The sequence below is a fragment of the Lycium ferocissimum genome, chromosome 2 (assembly GCF_029784015.1).
Source record: "Lycium ferocissimum isolate CSIRO_LF1 chromosome 2, AGI_CSIRO_Lferr_CH_V1, whole genome shotgun sequence".
NCBI classification, from domain to species: Eukaryota; Viridiplantae; Streptophyta; class Magnoliopsida; order Solanales; family Solanaceae; genus Lycium; species Lycium ferocissimum.
In genome coordinates, this window is record NC_081343.1 from 51,729,821 (window position 1) to 51,748,609 (window position 18,789).

Sequence of the window (18,789 nt, forward strand, 5' to 3'; positions counted from 1 at the left end):
TCATACTAAACTACTCAGAGGAAAAGAGAGAGAAAAAAAAAGAAAAAAGAAAAAAAAAGGAAGAAGAAGAAGAAGAAGAGTGATTTCCCTTTTAAACAAGACGGCATGAATCTCCAATTTTCGGTGATACATCAAAGTCATAGGCTCTAGCAACAATCTTTCCAAACTGTACTTATATTTGGGGGGCAAAACCCAGTGGACAATGTGGTTGGAAGGTCTAACGTCCAAAATTTTGAATCTGGCGGGTGATTGCAAAAAGTTTTTTATTATTGAGAACTAAGATGGTTTAGTTCTTTTATCTAATATCAATTGGTGGTATTGCTTATTCATACATCTCAATGCTTAGAGATATACGCAGCCTGTGGTCTATCCCAAAGTATTGGTGGCATTACTTATTGAATTCGGCAAAATCTATTTATGAGCTCAAAGGTATAGGCAGCTTATTGACTAACAATGCTATCCCAAAGTATTGTTCTGTGTGCTTTTATCAAGGTCAATGAAAAATGTTGTCAGCATTTGCTACGAACGGACGATAAAGGCTCTAAAAAAAAAAAAAGAATTTGCAAACACCTGAGACCTTATATATGTACGAAGCAAAATAATTGATTAGTCATACCTCTGTATCTTTGTAAGTTCGAATCACACTTGGCAAGAATGCAGACAACATTTTCTAATCACATATTCTTGTCATATTAACAAGGGTACTGTATCTGAATCTAACAATGAAGGAGCTCGGTAAAATACTTAACCCACGGCCAACTCAATGTATGATCTCACATCTAAAGGAAAGTAGTATGCAAAAATTATGTCCGCAAGCCACAGTGTGAAACCAGATCCGGTTAGGTGTTAAAACTGTTCATCATATCACGTCTTTCCCTCATGCTGGCAGTTGAAGCTTGGCATTATTTTTCCAACTGCAAAACAAATTTATTAGTAGTTTGTTTACATCATCAAGAAGGAGTGACTTCAGGAAGCTTTAAGGAATAGTTACCTGATGAAGTAATAATAAAAGAAATCTGCATAAAGGGCTGTCTGGACAAGACCAGAGACGCAAGCTACAAAAAGAACAGAAAAGCTCAACTTCAAAGAACCATTGCGAACAATTGCAAACAAACAGTACTGGTTGTACTTCCAAAATCTTACATATCCATCTAGTGAAATGTGGCTCTGTCAGATAGCGGTAAATCCAGTTTAAGATGTAAAATGCACGGTACGCCCTGTAATAGCATAAAACCAGCATGTCAGTTAGTCAGTAACAATACCCAATCAATCTCAACTATTTCAAATCAAATTGTAAATATCATCGCGCGCCATTATTCAAATAGAAAGGAAACACATGCCACATGTACATAATTTGACAACTTTTTAATTGTTCATTTCCTTCAGCTCCAAGCATTATACTATGTAAGACGAGAGAAAGTCAACCATTTTCCCTTGTTTTGCAGTGACAATGCTAGTCAAGTGCTATCACAAATAATAGTTCCCTGGCTCAAGAAAACATTTAAATGAAAGACCCCATCATTTCTGTAGCTTTATGCTGTACTCACTTCCGTTCTGAAATAGTAGCATTCTATTTTATAAGTGTAACACAGACATAATTCACAAAATTTAGTACAACAACATACCCAGTGTAATCCCACAAGTGGGGTCTGGGCATTCCTCATTGACGCCGGCGTCGCATGAGCCCGACAGGCCCGAAAGGGCACGGCCGAGTCCAAGACGAGCACGACCGTCATAAATCACATAATTTAGTGAATCTGAATATATTTTCATTGCAATTAAGATATAGATAAGATTTTGTTTAAGGTCATAGCACGGGACTCAACCAAGAAAAGGAACCATTTAACAAGTTCGCCTTATTATGGAGATGCTCATGGCAAGCAATCACAAGAGAGGGAACGTTAGCGCAAAACAACCATATAAAGCTTAGACCACATTTAAAACAAAACAAAATGTCAATGCTTGATCAGATTCATGTCATCGGGAGCACACAACAATAATGGCATCAAAGATAAAACATGCTGCCCCAAAAATAAAGGAATGTCCTCTAGCAATAACACTTGTGTTCGTTCTCTAGGTACATCCTCAAATGACATTGTTTTGACTACCAAAGGAGGCTCAAGATTTTAAGAGCCAACAAACTAAGTACATTTAGAGTGCTTCAATCTAATGCCTGATAATACTTTGGAAATTTCCACAATCTTTGTAAGGAATCAAGTTATGACTAATTGACTGCCCAAGATCCTTGAAAACTGAATAATGTTATTCAAAACTCAATACATATGGCATACTTATCCATCTAGAAAATTGACAGCAGTCACTCCAAAAATTAGTCACATAATGGAAGGACAGATATAGCTAAGAAGCAATAAAATTCACTGAATCAATAGAGATAAATGTCAGAGAGGAACCATAATCGCCTTCTGTTCTGAGTTCCCCTCATAAACCAAAGCACAAATAACCAAAACTGGAGTATGGTACTAGAGACTAGGAACTCCTGGTGGACTAATGCTCATACTATGTAATACTGTCGCTTCTGAAGAGTGAAGACAAATGGGTCAACTGGACAAGAGATTTCACTCTTCAGAGGGTTGTGACAGGTACAGCCTCTGCCACCTTTTCTCTTCAAGGTTGGATAAGAGGTTCAAACAGGGCGCAAAAGGAATGATACAATCACTATCTCGAAGTTCCTCTACATTGACTCAAATTTTCGTCTGAACAGAGGATAGAAGGCTAAGATATCTGTGAACACGAGTTATACTATTGATTTTGTGGCATTTCTGGACTTCATAAACCTGGCAAAGAGTCATCTATTCCTGATCCTTGGAAGGATATTGGAATACAGAGATGGAGCTTTGCTAGCAGCATGCATGAGACTTCCCTTTTAGGAGCAAGCTACAAAAATGCCTCAAAGTAGCAGGATGTTAGTCAGAAGTTTGGGGAACAATTAGTCACTTGAAAGAAACATTACCAATCTATGAGTTGTGGGCTGGCCCTCATAAACCATGTACTTGAGGGTATCCTAGTCTATGCAATGTTCCCATACCTCATAGCCCATTCCATCAAGAGTGGAGAGGAAGTTGGATAGAAATAGGAGAGACTTCGAAGGTAACTCTGGAAAGAAAAAATTCTACTTGTGAAATAGACAGCAGTGACTATTGTAAGGCAAAGAAGGGAAGTGCTTTAGCTGTAGAAAACCTTAGGCTGCATAGTGCAAGCCCCTATTATTAACACGGTTGTGCTGAAAGTCTTGACGAATGCCATTAAAGGAAAATTATGCTTGTTATGCAATGGAAACTTTTACGAATCTTCTGGGAGGAATTCAAAGTCAGAATGTTAAGGTCGATGATGGTGAAAATATAAGATGGTGGCAAGATGCTTGGAGGTGTGGATATTTGTGAGATGATTCACTATCAACACATGGATTTGCAATATGAAAATGTATAAGAAATTTATGGGATGATTCTCTGCCAGGGTGAATCTTAAGATAGGTGATGGTGAAAAGATAAGAAGGCAGCAAGATGCTTGGCTTGACTCATTCACTGTAGTAGGTAATCCCGTTTCTATAGACCTTTTGCACATTTTGTTGAAGCCACGAAAGCTCAATGCAAAAAAAACACAGAAAAGCTTAGATTCAAGAAGAATTGCCAGCACAATAGGTTCTGGAAGAATTGCATTGGCGTGCGAGGTCCCTAGATGAGCTTGGCTCTATTGAGAAGTTAGAGAAGAAGGAGCTAACTTCAGAATCTAATTCGCTGCTTTGAAGCACAGAACACTTTTCAGTCGAGTAAATTGTCAAAGCAGAACAACAGTGACTCACTAGGGGGAGAAAAATGCTTAATAAAAGCAAAAGCACCCCCCAAAAATGGCATGTTTTGTCATATAGCTATGTATAAAGCCAACCTAACTAGGATAACCTGCAGAGTATCATCACCTGCAATAATGTTAGACGTGAAAAGGATTCTCAAGACCCAAGACATCTTCTTTTGCATTGTGCTGTAATATGGAAGACCTGAAGTATGTTCCTAAATCTATTTAAAGCTCAATGGTTAAAGCACGCTACTGAAGAACGCTTTCATAAGCTGGAGAAGACAGAAACTACAAAGACAGATTAATACTGATGGAATGCAGGACCATGTGTCGTTTGGGTTTATGGAAAGAGAGGAACCAATGCTCTGAATAAAGAATAAATGTAACACAGTTTCAAGTTCAAATGTTTACAATCATTTGTAAATGATTTTTTTTGTATATGATATAGATTCGTGGATGAACTTTGTCAACTTCTTGCACGGTTAAAACTGAGGCAAGTCTTTTCTAGCTTTACGTAAAATACCCGCACTCTATTGGCGCTATTTCGCGAGCAAATTTGCATTATTTATGAAAAAGACAAATGGTGAATTGTCAAATTTCAGCTCAGAGTGAGAGTAGAACTCAGATAAAAAAGATAGATATGGACAGATCACCACAAATTGCTCCAATTTTCAACGTATGATGAAAATGAATGTCCTTTTAGGAAGTGGCCACATTTACGGTAGAGGAAGCATACCCAAGGAAGAACACGTATTGTCCAGTCAGATTATCAACGTTTCCACTTCTTTGCAAGAGCACCAACTGGGGAAGAATGGCAACTGCCTCCAGGTATATTGAGAAAGCCCAAAACACCTGGAACAACATTATATGTAGCATCAACAGTGTAAACAGGAGTGAACAAATATAAATTCGAGAATACTAGCCCAGAAATGGAAACAGAATACAAGTAACACAATTTCTGCCACAGGGTCTTTGCAGAAATTCTAATCAATCACTCAGAGAATTGAATGGCAGCTTATTAGTAGAGCACCTCGCAACCAAATGTAAGGTTCAATCGTCACCAGCACTCCTGTCCGCTTCCCTACCCTTTCCCACAAAATTAAAAGAAAATCTCAATCATTAACTATATAAGCGTGACGGGTCTGAGTATAAGGATACCGTGAGTAGTGAAAAATCTCATTTATCTGTTGTCTCTTAATGTACTGGGGTAATTGATGAACCTCGTATTGTTAACACAGTCAAGACAGACAATCTGGAGATGACCAACAGGGAAGGGGAACCAAGAATGAAAATATAGGATGATATTGCAAATGATATATCCAAGATGTCTTTACTCATGCAAATTGTCATGAAGCATACTATGACCAACACCAAGTTGTAAAAGACCTGCACAAAAAACCAAGCCCATACACATGGAGAGTTTCCATGAGGTTATAGAGGATGGGAACAATTGGCCAGTTGTAAAAATTCGAGGGGTTCAGCTGACTTTTAATAGGGAAAAGTAGCCTGAGTCAAATATAAAATAGACAAGATCAAACTTCAGTCACAACTTTGTTGGTCCTCGGTCCGGTTAAATCAAGATAACAACATTTCAATACAAATGGCGCCAATGCAAATGCCTTACAGATGTTCTTCTCGAAGGTAGGGCCTACTGATTCAGATGTTAACAGCTGATTAGTTAGGGAAGGACTCAATTCACATGACTATAAACATATCCTCTTAATATATGTTTGGGCCGCTGATTCTATATTGACAATGCAAAAGGGTTTATACCTTCTATGGAAACTCCGCCAGTGTAAAATAGTTCATAGCTTTAACAGAGGTCATCAAAATATGGGTCACCTCAAGAAGGTTTGTACAAAGAATCTTTCAACAGTTGCTATAACCATGTACATGCAGCTTAACATGTGAGCAATAAGCAAACAAACATTTTACGGTGTTCATTCACTAGTGATGGACTGACTTTGTGAACATGCTCATATTGTTGGTTCCAAGTTCGAATAATAGAGGAAAGTTGCATAGGCAGAGAGCCAGCATAAAGCTAGTCAGTTTACAGTGGATTTTCATAATGCAGAATATATTGTTGAATGCCCACGTAGGCACGCATTAGATCACAGCCGGGCGTTTGAGATGAGATCAAATGGAGCGACATGGCGAATGATGATTCATTTAGCCGACCGAAACTAGCTTAGGATAAGGCATAGTTGCTCTATTCAAGTTGACTATTGATGGACTCAAAGCAACACAACATTTCTAGAATGAAATTCACTAATTTATAGTCGCCAGCCCATTGAAATTCTGAAAATATGGTTGTTGCAAGCACCAACAGGATGCCGTGCTTGCCAAGATCAACTTCACATAAGTTACCATCTAACATTACAAAATTAAGTGACAATAAGCATGATTATTAATGCTAGGATAATCCACATAAAATATTTAGAACATTTAGAAATAACTAACCTCTTGAAGGGTAAACTTCTCATGAATAACAAGTGCCAAAACAGAGCATCCTCCCACAAGAATCCAATAACGGAAAGTGTCTAGCTCACGATCATATGAGCGCCTGACAACCCGATGGTACCTCATACACCAGACAATTGCCAAAGAGCTTCCAATAAAAACCAGTTTCATCACAGTGTTGTAAAGAGAGATGAAGTCAGTGAACAAATCCAGATACCGAGCCAAAAAAACAATAGCGTATAACTCCTGCGTCTTCAATGATATTCCTGAATACAGCAAAGACTCTCAGTGCCAACAATTTTCCAGCTACACGTCAGCCAGGTTGCAGCATTAATATACTTTAAGCTACTGGATAATGCAACCAGTCCCTTCAATGGTTAAACTGGAAATATAATGTACAGGAAGATCCATACACACCAATGAAGGTACAAGAACAGGTCATCTTCCATTCTTTTTCCGGTTCTTTCTGTTAATTTTTAGGGGGAGGGGAATACATAGACAACGATATTCTATACCATCTAGTATTCTGTTAAATTACCTATCACATCCGTAATAATACCAAGGTGTTAATGACTATCCTTATTTGTAGTCTAAGTCCTAACATACCATACTTCATCTGGTTTGTCAATTTACTTTTATTGATAACATCCTGTAGAAACGAACAACAACAACAACATACCCACCGAAATCCCACAATGTGGGGTCTAGGGAGGGTAAAGTGTACGTAGACCTTACCCCTATCTCGGAAGATAGGGAGGCTGTTTCCGGAAGACCCTCGGCTCAAGAGAAAACACGACAAGAAAAGGTCAGATAAGCACAAGCAGTTCAAAGCAAAATGAAAATGAAACTAAAGAAAGCGAAAAAGTCATGATAGAGCAATCTGAGAAAAGGAAGCAATAGCTACCACAGATAAATAAGATAATCAAAGTACAAGAAACAACATATAGTAGCAAGAATCAAAGGACAATAGACTATATATCAAAACTGCGACTACCTACTAGCCTTCTACCATAATCTGAGTCCTCCATAACCTTCTATCTAAGGTCATTTCCTCGGTAAGCTGAAACTGCGCCATGTCCTGTCAAAGCACCTCTCCCCACTACTTCTTCGGCCTACCTCTACCTCTTCTGAAACCATCCATAGCTAACCTCTCACACCTCCGCACTGGAGCATCTGTGTCTCTCCTCCTCACATGCCCAAACCATCTCAGTCTCGCTTCCCGCATCTTGTCCTCCACTGATGCCACTCCCACCTTATCTCGGATATCTTCATTCCTAAACCTATCTCGCCTGGTGTGCCCACACATCCATCGCAATATTCTCATTTCCGCAACTCTCATCTTTTGGACGTGAGAACGAACATGTTAACATATATATGTCCCTTCCTGTTTACAAATTACTCATAATGCCACTGATTTCACTAATTGTCCTACACGAATCCAGATATCTACTTTATATGTGGCACAAACGTAACCTACTTAAAAGCTCTCCAAGGCTAGATATGAAGCAGACATAGTCACCAAGCATCAAAGAAGTTTCAAAACGTTATGTTCACAGATTCTGCGAGGTGAAATAAAAAAGAATGCTCACTCCTTGCAATCCCTCAGTAGGTCTAATAACGTTCAAGTCTAATAAAAAAGAATGCTCACTCGTTAATGTAATGTCACTACTTCCTTACAAATAACGTATCCTGTGCATTGCCCAATTCACTAGCTAGCACATAAATGGAATAACATAGTGTCCTATTTAACTATATCAGTATCCACATAACAATATCTTTATTCATCTTAATTTATCAAATGAACATTATTTTTTCACTAATGAACAGTATCCATTTCTGAATGCGTATAAAATCAGAAATATAGCTCGCAATTTGAACCCAATATATATTCAATTTAAGAGTCAATTAGATAGGGTCGGTCATTCATGTATAAAGTAAAACTAGTCATTGAGGTTTCAACACAAATTAGGTCAATTGAAAACAGAAGCGTAAGGTTTATCTGTTTCACCTTCTTATGCAAAACTATTACTACATGCTACAAAATACACTCAGATCCTATGTTTGCACGCCAATCACGCACACAGAGAGTGAGAGATGTATAATAACTGATTGAGGAACTGAGAATGAAAATGCAAATTGAGACCTGAGCATGATTTGGTAGCATAGATTTTGAGGAGGAGAACTAAGACACTCATCAAATGTGTCATATCCCCTGCCAGTCTGAAGATATTCATGATTGATTCGTGCCCTAGATTCTTCTACAAGTCACTCAATTTCTCAAGAGATTTGATGAAGATTTGGGGCTTGTTTGGGGTTTGGATTGGAAGTTCAGAAAAATGCAGAAATGAAATGGAACTAGTATAATTTTGGAATTTGATTTTTGGGATCAGAAACACGGGAAATAATTTTTGTAATTGTAAGAAGCGGCTTGAGATACACGTTTCGCTTCCAAACGTCCACCAGGCATGTCTGTAGAAAATGACATGATAGGGCTGGGCATAAATACCGAAAATTGAAAAACTGGATCGAACAAAATTAATTTAGTTTTTCGGTGTTCGATTTTTTGGGTTTTCGGTTAGGTTTCAGTTTCGGTTTTCAGAAATTTCAGGGTTCGGTTCGGTGTTCGAGGTTTAGTGATCGGTTTTTCGGGTTTTCGATTTAAACCGAAATTTTATGTATTAGCCATAAAGTATTAAATAACTAACTTTCTAACTATTTATCAAACACAATACTACTTATACAGGATTTTAATACATAAATAACTTACTCCTAACCGGCTATCATATGAGCCCTTTAAGTATAACTTTTATTATTTGAACTTTGAGAATAAAATGCTTTTTACGACGGCGTTTTATGTATTTTCTATAACTGGATTATTGAGCTATGAATGCTGAAGTCCTAAATGCAAAAAATACTTACAATTAGTTCCAAAATGCAAATAAATGAATTGCATGACTAATTTCTTTTCCTTTTCAATAATTTCAAATATTAAGTTGAATTAGCATATTTCCAAATTTAAGGAAAAAAGGTCAAGAATTATTTTGGCATGATTAAACTAACTATATGTAAGTTAATGTACTTATTAAAGAACTTTAAAGCATCAATAGTGTTAAGTTAAAATAAATGTCGTGGTTAATAATTTAAGTTATGGCATAAGGTGTTTTACATTATCAGGCTTATAACTCATGAGTAACGTACCATAATAACACGTGTCAAACAGTAACCAGAGTCTAACTACACCAAAGGTCCAAAGAGAGAAAATCATGAGAAGAATTAGCAACCTCAAAGACCGCAATGTTGCGATGACTATAAGATAATATAATTTAAATCTAAAGGTTAAAATGAAAAAATAATACGGAACATTATGAGATAAATGGGTACTTATCAGAGTGAAATACAACCTCTTTAGAATGATGTTTAGAGCGACATTGTTACATGTGAGTCAACAATAGGACTCCAAGATGCAATATACTCATAAGGTGAGTGTGGTATGAATGTAAATCATAATTGAACTAATAGACATAAAAATTAAGTAGGCGGTTGGCCATGAAAATCAAATATTTTCACTTTTTTTTTTGGAATTTTGAAGTTGAAGTTGTGTTTGGTTATAGTTTTTGCAAAGAATATTTAATTGTTTGAATATAGAGAAAGCGGAAAAAGTAAAAACAAGGTTTTTGGAATTTTCATGGACAAACGCTGATTCCAAATAAAGTGAAAACATTTATAAAGAAAATTTCTCATGGCCAAACGGGTCCTAAATAATATTAAAAATTATGACATTCCATATAAAATGCAACTAGCACAACATAGAGAGAAAAATAAGAGAATAACGCTTAAGATGATTTGATTATGTCCTATGTAGGTCTCCAAATGACCAATTCATAAGTGTGGCTCTTTGTGAAACTTTTTGTCCATTTCAAATTAATCCATATGGACTTAGCAACAAACACAACACAATGAAAGCAAAATATATGTATCGTGATACAAACTAGTTAAGGTTAACTCTTACGAACTTGTAGTTGTATAGAACGGCTAATTTGTGTAAAAAATTTATTGGGTTTCCTTGATCGCGCTGTTTAAGTAATATTCACTGCTCTTCTCGCTTCTTCTTGCTGAGGCGCACATGCATGAAATTTCAGCCCATTTTTATATGTAGTTCATGCATGTATGCATGACTGAAGTGTAGGGATACTTGGAAAAAAAAAAAAAGTGTGTTATGGGTTTGTTAAATTTGTTGTGTTTTTGACAAATGGATTATTGGGTTTGTTCTTTATGATATTTGGAACTTATGTTTCAAATTAGAGCTTATTTAGAGTAGATTTGGGTGTTGGATTGTTGGAATTCGATTTTTTTTTTTTTCAATTTAGATGTACGTGGCTGAAGTTTCAGTTTGTTTTTTTTACATATATTCAGTCATGTATGACTGAGGTGCAGACATACATGAAAAATATTTTTGATAAAAAATGATTCAGACACACATGACTACAACTTTAGCCTATTCTTACATGTAGTTAAGTCATGTACGACTAAAGATGAGACATACATGAAAAAATTCAGATATACATAATTGAAATTTTAATCAATTTTTACACGCACCTTAGTATAAAAAACATCAGGCGAAAACGTCTATGTCTGAGGTTTGACCTTCACAAGGCCACACTTTTCAGACGCAAATGTCCGAAGTTGTCAAACTTCAGGCGTGAAGTGGGTACTCGTGAAAAAAAACACAAGACGAATATTACTTAAATGGTTCAACCAAAATAGGATATCTTTGCACTTCTGTCCTAATTTGTCTTAGAATGCATGTTATTGTGTATTTAGATTAAATGGCTCCAATGTCCTACTTTGTCTTAGAAGGTATGTTATTGTGTATTTAGATTAAATGGCTCCACTGATTTTGCACATATCAAAATGATTTCAATCAATACAAAGGTCATGATTTGAATGGCCCTAGGACCCTAAAGTATGCTCTGATCAAATATGAATTACGTTAATGTAGACTATATAATAGAGCATGACTTAGCCCATCTAACTCAAATCATTAATTTGTTAGTCTCATGGTATAGTCATTTAATTACCAAATCAAACAATACAGACTTTATTTTCTTCGTATACCAAGCTATCTTTTGTTTTTAGAAGTCAATTTTATATTAATTTATTTTTATACAAATACAATTTCATTTCAAGATAATTCCAATATACAACAACAACATACCAAATGTAATCCCATAGGTGGAGTTTGGGAAGGGTAACATGTACGTAAACCTTACCTCTACCTTTATAGATGACATGAACTTAGGGTGGAATTGATCTATGATTTTTAAAACTTTAACAAGAAAGCATTAATACTTATTTTTCTCGGATGCATATAACAATTATAATGCAATGTGAATATGAGACACCAACTCGACCTAATATGAGACACCAACTCGACCTTAACACAATTTTTCCCCTTATTATATGAAGAGGAAGAAAAAAGATTACTAGTAAAAATCGAACTCACATCTTGAAGTGTTTAATCGAAAAATTGAATCAAATTGACATATTTTTGGTTTGTTTCTGTAATGACCAAAAAAATCAATCTAAACTAACATATTGAATAAGTTTAACTTCATATAAATTTTATAATTTATTTATTTTTCTTTAAGAATTATTCTAAACATATTTGTAATCCTTATTTGAGATATACTATATAATTACTTTACCTTTATGCAATGATTTATAACCACACAAAATATATGTGGCTCATTTAACACCACAAGTTTAAAAGTCTTCTATATTTTCCTATACTCCATGTCCAATCAAATGGGTTCACATAAATTGAATCGAGAGAGAATTATAACTATTGTAGATGATCTTTTTCTTTATAGATGCCCGTCTCAACGCTTTATGAGCCCGTTTGGCTTAGCTTATAAGTTGCTGAAAATAACTTATAAGTTGTTTTTAGTTTTTTTGAGTGTTTGGGTAAGTAAGAACATAAATCATTTTGTGCTTAAAATAAACCCAAAAAAATAAGTTAGGCTGTTTGGATGGGCTTTTTTTAAGCAGCTTATAAGCTGAAAACAACTTATAAGCTGCTTAAAAAATGCTCATCCAAACAGGCTCTATGTCACTTTCATTCACAAATCAAAATTTAGTTCATATATATATATATATATATATATATATATATATTTTTTTTTTTTTTTTAATTTTCAGATATTATTTTATCAATAATTCCTAAAAACAAAATAGTCATCTGTCTGGCCAAAAATTGGGTTTGACTAGTTCTATTTCCATCTCATTTTTGCCAATATATTGGCCACTATTACAATTTTATTTACAATCCAAAGAGTGACCACTGAAGCCGTGTCACTATCCACATGGCAGAATACCATTTGCTAAGCTTCGTGGCTCCCTTAGAACACCAATGCCACGTTTTCGTCACCAACTGCATTTTCCATTTGTAAGAAAGTAAGTAAAGATATTTATTTCTTCTTTTAAATAAATATCCCACTTGGCGTCACGCTTTCTCCATCTCTGTTAACTGGTGACGCGTCCGATCCGCCCATTCTCTCTCATGGTCAAAACCCTACAAATAGAACCATAACGGAGAAATCGAGTCCACGCACATCTCCATATCCTTGTAAGTCTCTCCCATCTCTTTATCGAATAATAATTGAGGTTTAGATTATTGATTTTGTTTTGTGTATGGAGAAAATGAGATCACAGATCTATCTATAGATCGAAAAATGGTGTAAAATTGGAAATATTTTATGGAGTTGAGATCTGAATCGTGTACATCTTATGAGTTCTATTTAGCTGTAGATCTGTTATTTGTCTGTCTTGATGATATGTATACGTATATTTATATCTATCTGTATGTGTGTATATATGTCTGAATTCTGGAGAGGAATGTTTTTTGGCTATTTAATTTTGATCTGTAATGTAATTGGTAAAAGGATCTAGATCTAGAAAGTGGCTTTGTATATCGTCGTTACGGTTACATGATTTCTAGATAAAGATATGGCTTGATGGCCAGGATGTGTAAATGGATTTATTATTTATGTGATGTCATGATCTCTAATCGACCATGCAAAAATATTTGAAATGGTACACGACTATTGATTTTTTTTTTGTTGCATCTGTAGCGATATTTGGTGTCTTGTTGCAAGCATTGAAGAAAAATTGCATGAATGGTTCTTTGATTTGCATTTCCAAATTTGGTTTTCCTAATGAGCAATGACATAAGAAAATAAAACTTAATATAAGTATGGATTTTTTATTTAAAAAAATATTTTCTCAATGAGTATATGTAAACCCCTAAGAGAAATTGTCGGACCGATATATTTTATTCATATATTTAGTGGTTTAATTTATCCTATTATTAGCGGGAATCTGTTGACTGACTGATTGATATCTGTGATTTCCATGTTTTAGTCCTCTGGAAATTGAGGGAGGGTGGGGGTGGAGAAGAAGAAACAATCTCGTTTTGTTTCCAGTTATATGCTTAGGGATATTCCTGTTTAGGGTGCCAAGTATTATCCTATGTGCTCTCAGTTAGGAAATTAATGGTTTGATCTATATGCTTCTCTGAATCTGAATGAATGATAACATATTTCATTGATTGGGATTTTGATCTAAATCTATCTTCAGATGTTAATACTGGTATTTATCATCTGAAATTAATTTTTCTTGCTAGCTATGCGCATTAAAATTACACACGATCATGAGTGAATACCACAATTAGAAGTGTTTAAATAGTTAAAAGATCTTTGCACTTTTGCTGGTATATTTGAGGCTCTATATCTTCCATTTGTCTAATAGTTCTTGTCTTTGGTTTTTCGTGGTTTGAGCAGAGATAGTTCTATTTATAGTGAACAATGGGAGGAGGATTCAGAGTGCTGCACCTTGTGAAACCATTTCTTTCATTCCTACCAGAAGTTCAGAGTGCTGACAGGAAGGTTCAATTTAGAGAGAAGGTCACCTATACTGTAATAGCACTTGCTATTTTTCTGGTTTGCAGCCAGCTCCCTCTTTATGGCATACATTCAACAACTGGCGCGGATCCATTTTACTGGATGCGTGTCATTCTTGCCTCAAACCGTGGTACAGTCATGGAACTTGGAATTACTCCAATCGTGACTTCTGGAATGGTCATGCAATTGTTAGCTGGATCAAAAATCATTCAAGTGGACAACAATGTCCGTGAGGACAGAGCACTCCTGTAAGTTAATAATTTTATTAGCTTTTTTTATTTCTTTTATTTTGTTTCCTTACTCTTTTAACAACTATATGTATTCTGCATCAGTTTCATTTTGCTAGTTGGCTCTTGTTTTATTTCCATGTATGCATTGGCCAGTAGTAATAGTATAGTTTGGAACCTTCAGAAAAGGATATTATTTGTAATTTCTGAGGATGACATGATATGTAGCTTTTATGCTGAAATCAGTTGGCAGAACCTAGATTTGTTGTGTTATTTGGATTTGCAAGACACATTTCATGTTTCAAATTCTCCCACCCTTGAACTTATAATGAAACATTTCTGTCCTCATCTGTTGCTTGTATCTAGGCCTACCTCACTCTCTGCATCCACTCCCATCATCGATACCCCCATCTTTTGTTACTTGTCAACTACCTAACAAAATTTGTTCCTGCTATTAAGTACATTTTTATGATGTTTCTATTAGCTGTTCTTCTCAATGAAGCTGTCTGATGTGCTCTCTTGAAAAATTTATCTCATGCAGTAATGGTGCTCAAAAGTTGTTGGGTATCCTGATTGCTGTCGGTGAGGCAGTTGCTTATGTCCTGTCAGGGATGTATGGCAGTGTGACCCAACTGGGTGTTGGAAACGCTATCCTCATTATCCTTCAACTCTGCTTTGCCGCTATCATTGTCATGTGCTTAGATGAACTTCTTCAGAAAGGATATGGTCTTGGCTCTGGAATTTCCTTGTTCATAGCTACCAATATCTGGTAAGTTTCATACTGGCCATGAAAAAGCTTGTTTGGGTTCCGCAGTACAATATTGCAACTTAGGATTCCAACCTTATTATATTTTTCAGTGAAAGCATTATCTGGAAGGCGTTTAGTCCCACAACTATCAATACAGGGCGTGGTGCCGAATTTGAAGGTGCTCTTATTGCTCTGTTCCATCTTAGTATTACTAGAGCAAATAAGATCAGTGCCCTTCGCGAGGCTTTCTACCGGCAAAGCCTCCCCAATGTGACAAATCTTCTTGCAACTGTGTTGATCTTCTTCATTGTTATCTACTTCCAAGGATTTCGTGTAGTTTTGCCAGTTAGATCTAAGAATGCTCGCGGACAGCAAGGTTCTTACCCAATCAAACTCTTTTACACCTCAAACATGCCTATTATTCTTCAGTCCGCACTTGTCTCCAACCTTTATTTCATCTCTCAGGTACCTAATTGTAAAGTTTTTTGGTTGAATTTACAACTCGCTGTTACCTGTTCCAAGAGTGTAACAATTTATTTTTCTTTTTTCCCTCTTCTCTGTTCTCTATGATCAGTTGCTCTACAGGAAGTACGGTGGAAATTTCATCGTGGATATGATAGGAACTTGGAAGGAATCTGAATATTCTGGACAATCTGTTCCTGTTGCTGGTCTTGCTTACCTTGTTACTGCGCCATCAAGGTACTGTTCCCCTTTTCTTCATCTAATCTATCTCTATTTGGTGTTAAAGTTCTTCATGAGTCTGGGTTTAGCCCCATATCTTATACTTGTTCCTTCTTCAGCAAGTGTCACTGATTGCCAACATTTTTATGTATTTCAGTTTGGCAGAAATGGTGTCACATCCATTCCATGCTCTTTTCTACATAGTGTTCATGTTGTCAGCCTGTGCCCTGTTCTCAAAGACTTGGATTGAAGTTTCTGGATCATCTGCCAGAGATGTTGCCAAGCAGCTTAAGGTAAATGATCTTGTAGCCTTTGCTTTTGTTGTGTAAACTTTCAGTCTCCCGTTCTATTTATTTGTTCCAAAGTGATTTGGCAGTAAAATTAATCAAGCAACATAGCAAATCGCTTCATAGGGGTTCTAACTTTTCCCCATGCTGTAGATTATGGGAAGAAATAACTGCTACAGATTATTACTGAATTATCAAGAACAGAGACCTGAGTTTTTCTTTCCATTGTGCTAACTGCCCATAAAATACTAATGAAATTTTGTAATGTGTAACTATGTGATGTCCCGCATTTCTGTATGCTGTATCATAGTAAAGCTTTGGTTACTTTTGCCTATGACTGAAATATGCAGGTTCTTGGATCTTGGTTGTATCACATAGGTTATGAGATAGCATCACGGTGGTCATTGTACCAATGATTAGGGTTTGTGTATTTCCAGAAGCACTTGTTTCCCAGAAAATTGGAGTAACAGTTTTTTTAAGAACTACTGTTATTTATAACTTTTGATTTTTTTTTCTCAAAATTAAACTGTCCAAAATGGCTGATTTGCTCAGATAATTTTCCAACACAAACCAGTTCTTCCAAAACTCAACTCAAAACACACAGATTGCTTTCCAATAAAGCTACACCAAAACAAAACACAACCCTATTTTTAGGTCTCTCAAGTGTCATTGGAAATGCAGTCATTTTCTTTGGCATTAAAAAGTATGTTGTCTTCTCGATCTTTTATAGATGCATATGGCTCCCAAGAATTATCGGTATGACACTTTTAACGATGATCGTTTTGCAGGAGCAACAAATGGTGATGCCTGGGCATCGTGATTCCAACCTGCAGAAGGAATTAAATCGTTACATACCTACTGCAGCTGCCTTCGGAGGAGTTTGCATTGGTGCGTTGACAGTTTTGGCAGACTTGATGGGAGCGATTGGATCAGGAACTGGAATTCTTCTTGCAGTTACAATCATTTACCAGTATTTTGAGACATTTGAGAAGGAGAAGACTGAACTAGGCATGTTTGGTTTGTAGGCTGTTTAGCGTTTATGCCCTCCTTCAATCCAAGAGAGCAATGTAGCAAACTTGTTGGCTTCTTACGGATAGATATTAAGGCCACAAGTTTTTCTGTTAAATTTTGTAAGTTCTTTTGTTTTTAACTGTGCCAATGAGCCTGAATGTTTACAAGACAAGACTAGGTTAATTTACTGAAATTCTCACAGAATGTTGCTTTACCTTCTCCCTACTTCCTTGCATAATGTGATGGATGATACAAGCATCGAAGCACAAACAAGCTTTGGGCGCCTTGTGTTTTGCTTTTCAGTTTGTGGACAAGTAATTCTGCCGTTTGATTATTCCTCCTGCACTCCTGAATGTGTTGGGCTAAGCAGAGGTTTTTAGATGTGCTGCTCTAGTGAGAGTTCAACATGAAGAACCTAAAAAGAAAAATAATTGGATATTAACTGTTTGCAGGCTGGCGTAGATAGCCTCGTTCTTGGACCTTTAGTTGCCGTGAAAGATTAGGGAAATTTATGATAAAACTGAAAATAAGAGAAAGAATAACGAAAAATGCGAATTTAGACGAACAGCTTATACATACACAGAGCGTATGATACACTTCAAGCTGGAACGTGGAGTTCGGTATGAAACAGTGATACAAGATATAGCCATTTATCAATGAATGGAACACCTAGCCTACTGTGAGTATAGTGTGGAGATGTGCTGAACCAGTTTTTACAAAATTCACCTTAGTTCAAAAGAACAATAATTTATCTTTCCTGTGAAAGTAGATTACTAGCGAGGGATCTTTTTTGTGACAATAACACCATTATGGCCGTTGCTGCCTTGGGATAACAAATTTCCTTTGGGGTCTGATAGCTCTGCTTTTCAAGCCAGAAAAGTGTGGAAGACATGGTAAAAATTTATCTGCACCAATATTTGTACCAAATTATTTCAACTTACCATGGAGTATTACATATTCCATGTAATATTTGGATATTTCCTTTTCAACCAAAAGCTACGGTCACGGGGTAATTAGCTAGTTTTTGAGATTGATATTCATTTCTGGTTCTGGGTTCCTCCAATGAGCCTACCTCCAATAAGTACCCTCAGCCTTGTAAAGCATTCTTTAAAACCCTTTATAATTGAAGGTCCAAAGTATTACAATCTTGTGGTAGGCTATAAATTAATTTCATGTTCACTGGTGTACCAAGTGGTGCCACTTGTATAGTAAATATTAATGTTTTAAGTACTTCATTGTATCCTAATGTGTGCCTGTCCTCAGTGGCGGAGCCAGAATTTCAGCCGAGGGGGTTCAAAATATAAAAAAGTAAACATACGAAGAAGCCTAAGGGGGTTCAACATCTACTATATATACATAAAAAATAATTTTAACCTTATAAAAATAGTGTTTTTTTCCCCTGAGGGGGTTCGGATGAACACCCTCGGCTCTATGTGGCTCCGCCACTGCTTGTCCTTATAATCAATGGTTGGATCACGATTCATGAACTAAGAAAGCAGGTAACGAGGACTTGTCATCCATTTGGTCATATTCTTACGAGATGCACGAACATAGCAACTTGAGACGTTACAGACACTACAAGAAAGCATAGAAATGACAATAAAAAA

The 18,789-nt window shown here is 36.2% G+C and overlaps 2 protein-coding genes across 2 annotated transcripts; one reads left to right on the top strand and one right to left on the bottom strand.

Moving 5' to 3' along the window:
* Positions 1-585: 585 nt before the first annotated feature.
* Positions 586-8,662, bottom strand: LOC132043737 (ER lumen protein-retaining receptor A-like). The gene is made up of 6 exons (XM_059434207.1): positions 8,414-8,662; positions 6,271-6,536; positions 4,547-4,662; positions 1,144-1,217; positions 992-1,055; positions 586-914 (listed from the first exon to the last, which is right to left on the bottom strand). Exons 1-6 carry the CDS (start codon positions 8,502-8,504, stop codon positions 878-880), a joined length of 648 nt encoding a protein of 215 aa, XP_059290190.1. The 5' UTR covers positions 8,505-8,662; the 3' UTR covers positions 586-877.
* A 4,078-nt stretch (positions 8,663-12,740) lies between these two features.
* LOC132043746 (uncharacterized) lies at positions 12,741-17,386 on the top strand. The gene is made up of 7 exons (XM_059434213.1): positions 12,741-12,895; positions 14,109-14,476; positions 14,997-15,224; positions 15,314-15,668; positions 15,778-15,902; positions 16,042-16,177; positions 16,960-17,386. Exons 2-7 carry the CDS (start codon positions 14,133-14,135, stop codon positions 17,194-17,196), a joined length of 1,425 nt encoding a protein of 474 aa, XP_059290196.1. The 5' UTR covers positions 12,741-12,895; positions 14,109-14,132; the 3' UTR covers positions 17,197-17,386.
* The last annotated feature ends 1,403 nt before the right edge of the window (positions 17,387-18,789 follow it).

Excerpts from the sequence above, each read along its gene's own strand:
- LOC132043737 (XM_059434207.1), bottom strand. The coding sequence starts at position 8,504 with ATGAATATCTTCAGACTGGCAGGGGATATGACACATTTGATGAGTGTC. Across the intron at positions 6,537-8,413 it reads TGCTACCAAATCATGCTCAG|GAATATCATTGAAGACGCAG; the intron begins GTCTCAATTTGC and ends TGCTGTATTCAG. Across the intron at positions 1,056-1,143 it reads ACATTTCACTAGATGGATAT|CTTGCGTCTCTGGTCTTGTC; the intron begins GTAAGATTTTGG and ends TTCTTTTTGTAG.
- LOC132043746 (XM_059434213.1), top strand. The coding sequence starts at position 14,133 with ATGGGAGGAGGATTCAGAGTGCTGCACCTTGTGAAACCATTTCTTTCA. Across the intron at positions 15,225-15,313 it reads TTCATAGCTACCAATATCTG|TGAAAGCATTATCTGGAAGG; the intron begins GTAAGTTTCATA and ends TATATTTTTCAG. Across the intron at positions 15,669-15,777 it reads ACCTTTATTTCATCTCTCAG|TTGCTCTACAGGAAGTACGG; the intron begins GTACCTAATTGT and ends CTCTATGATCAG.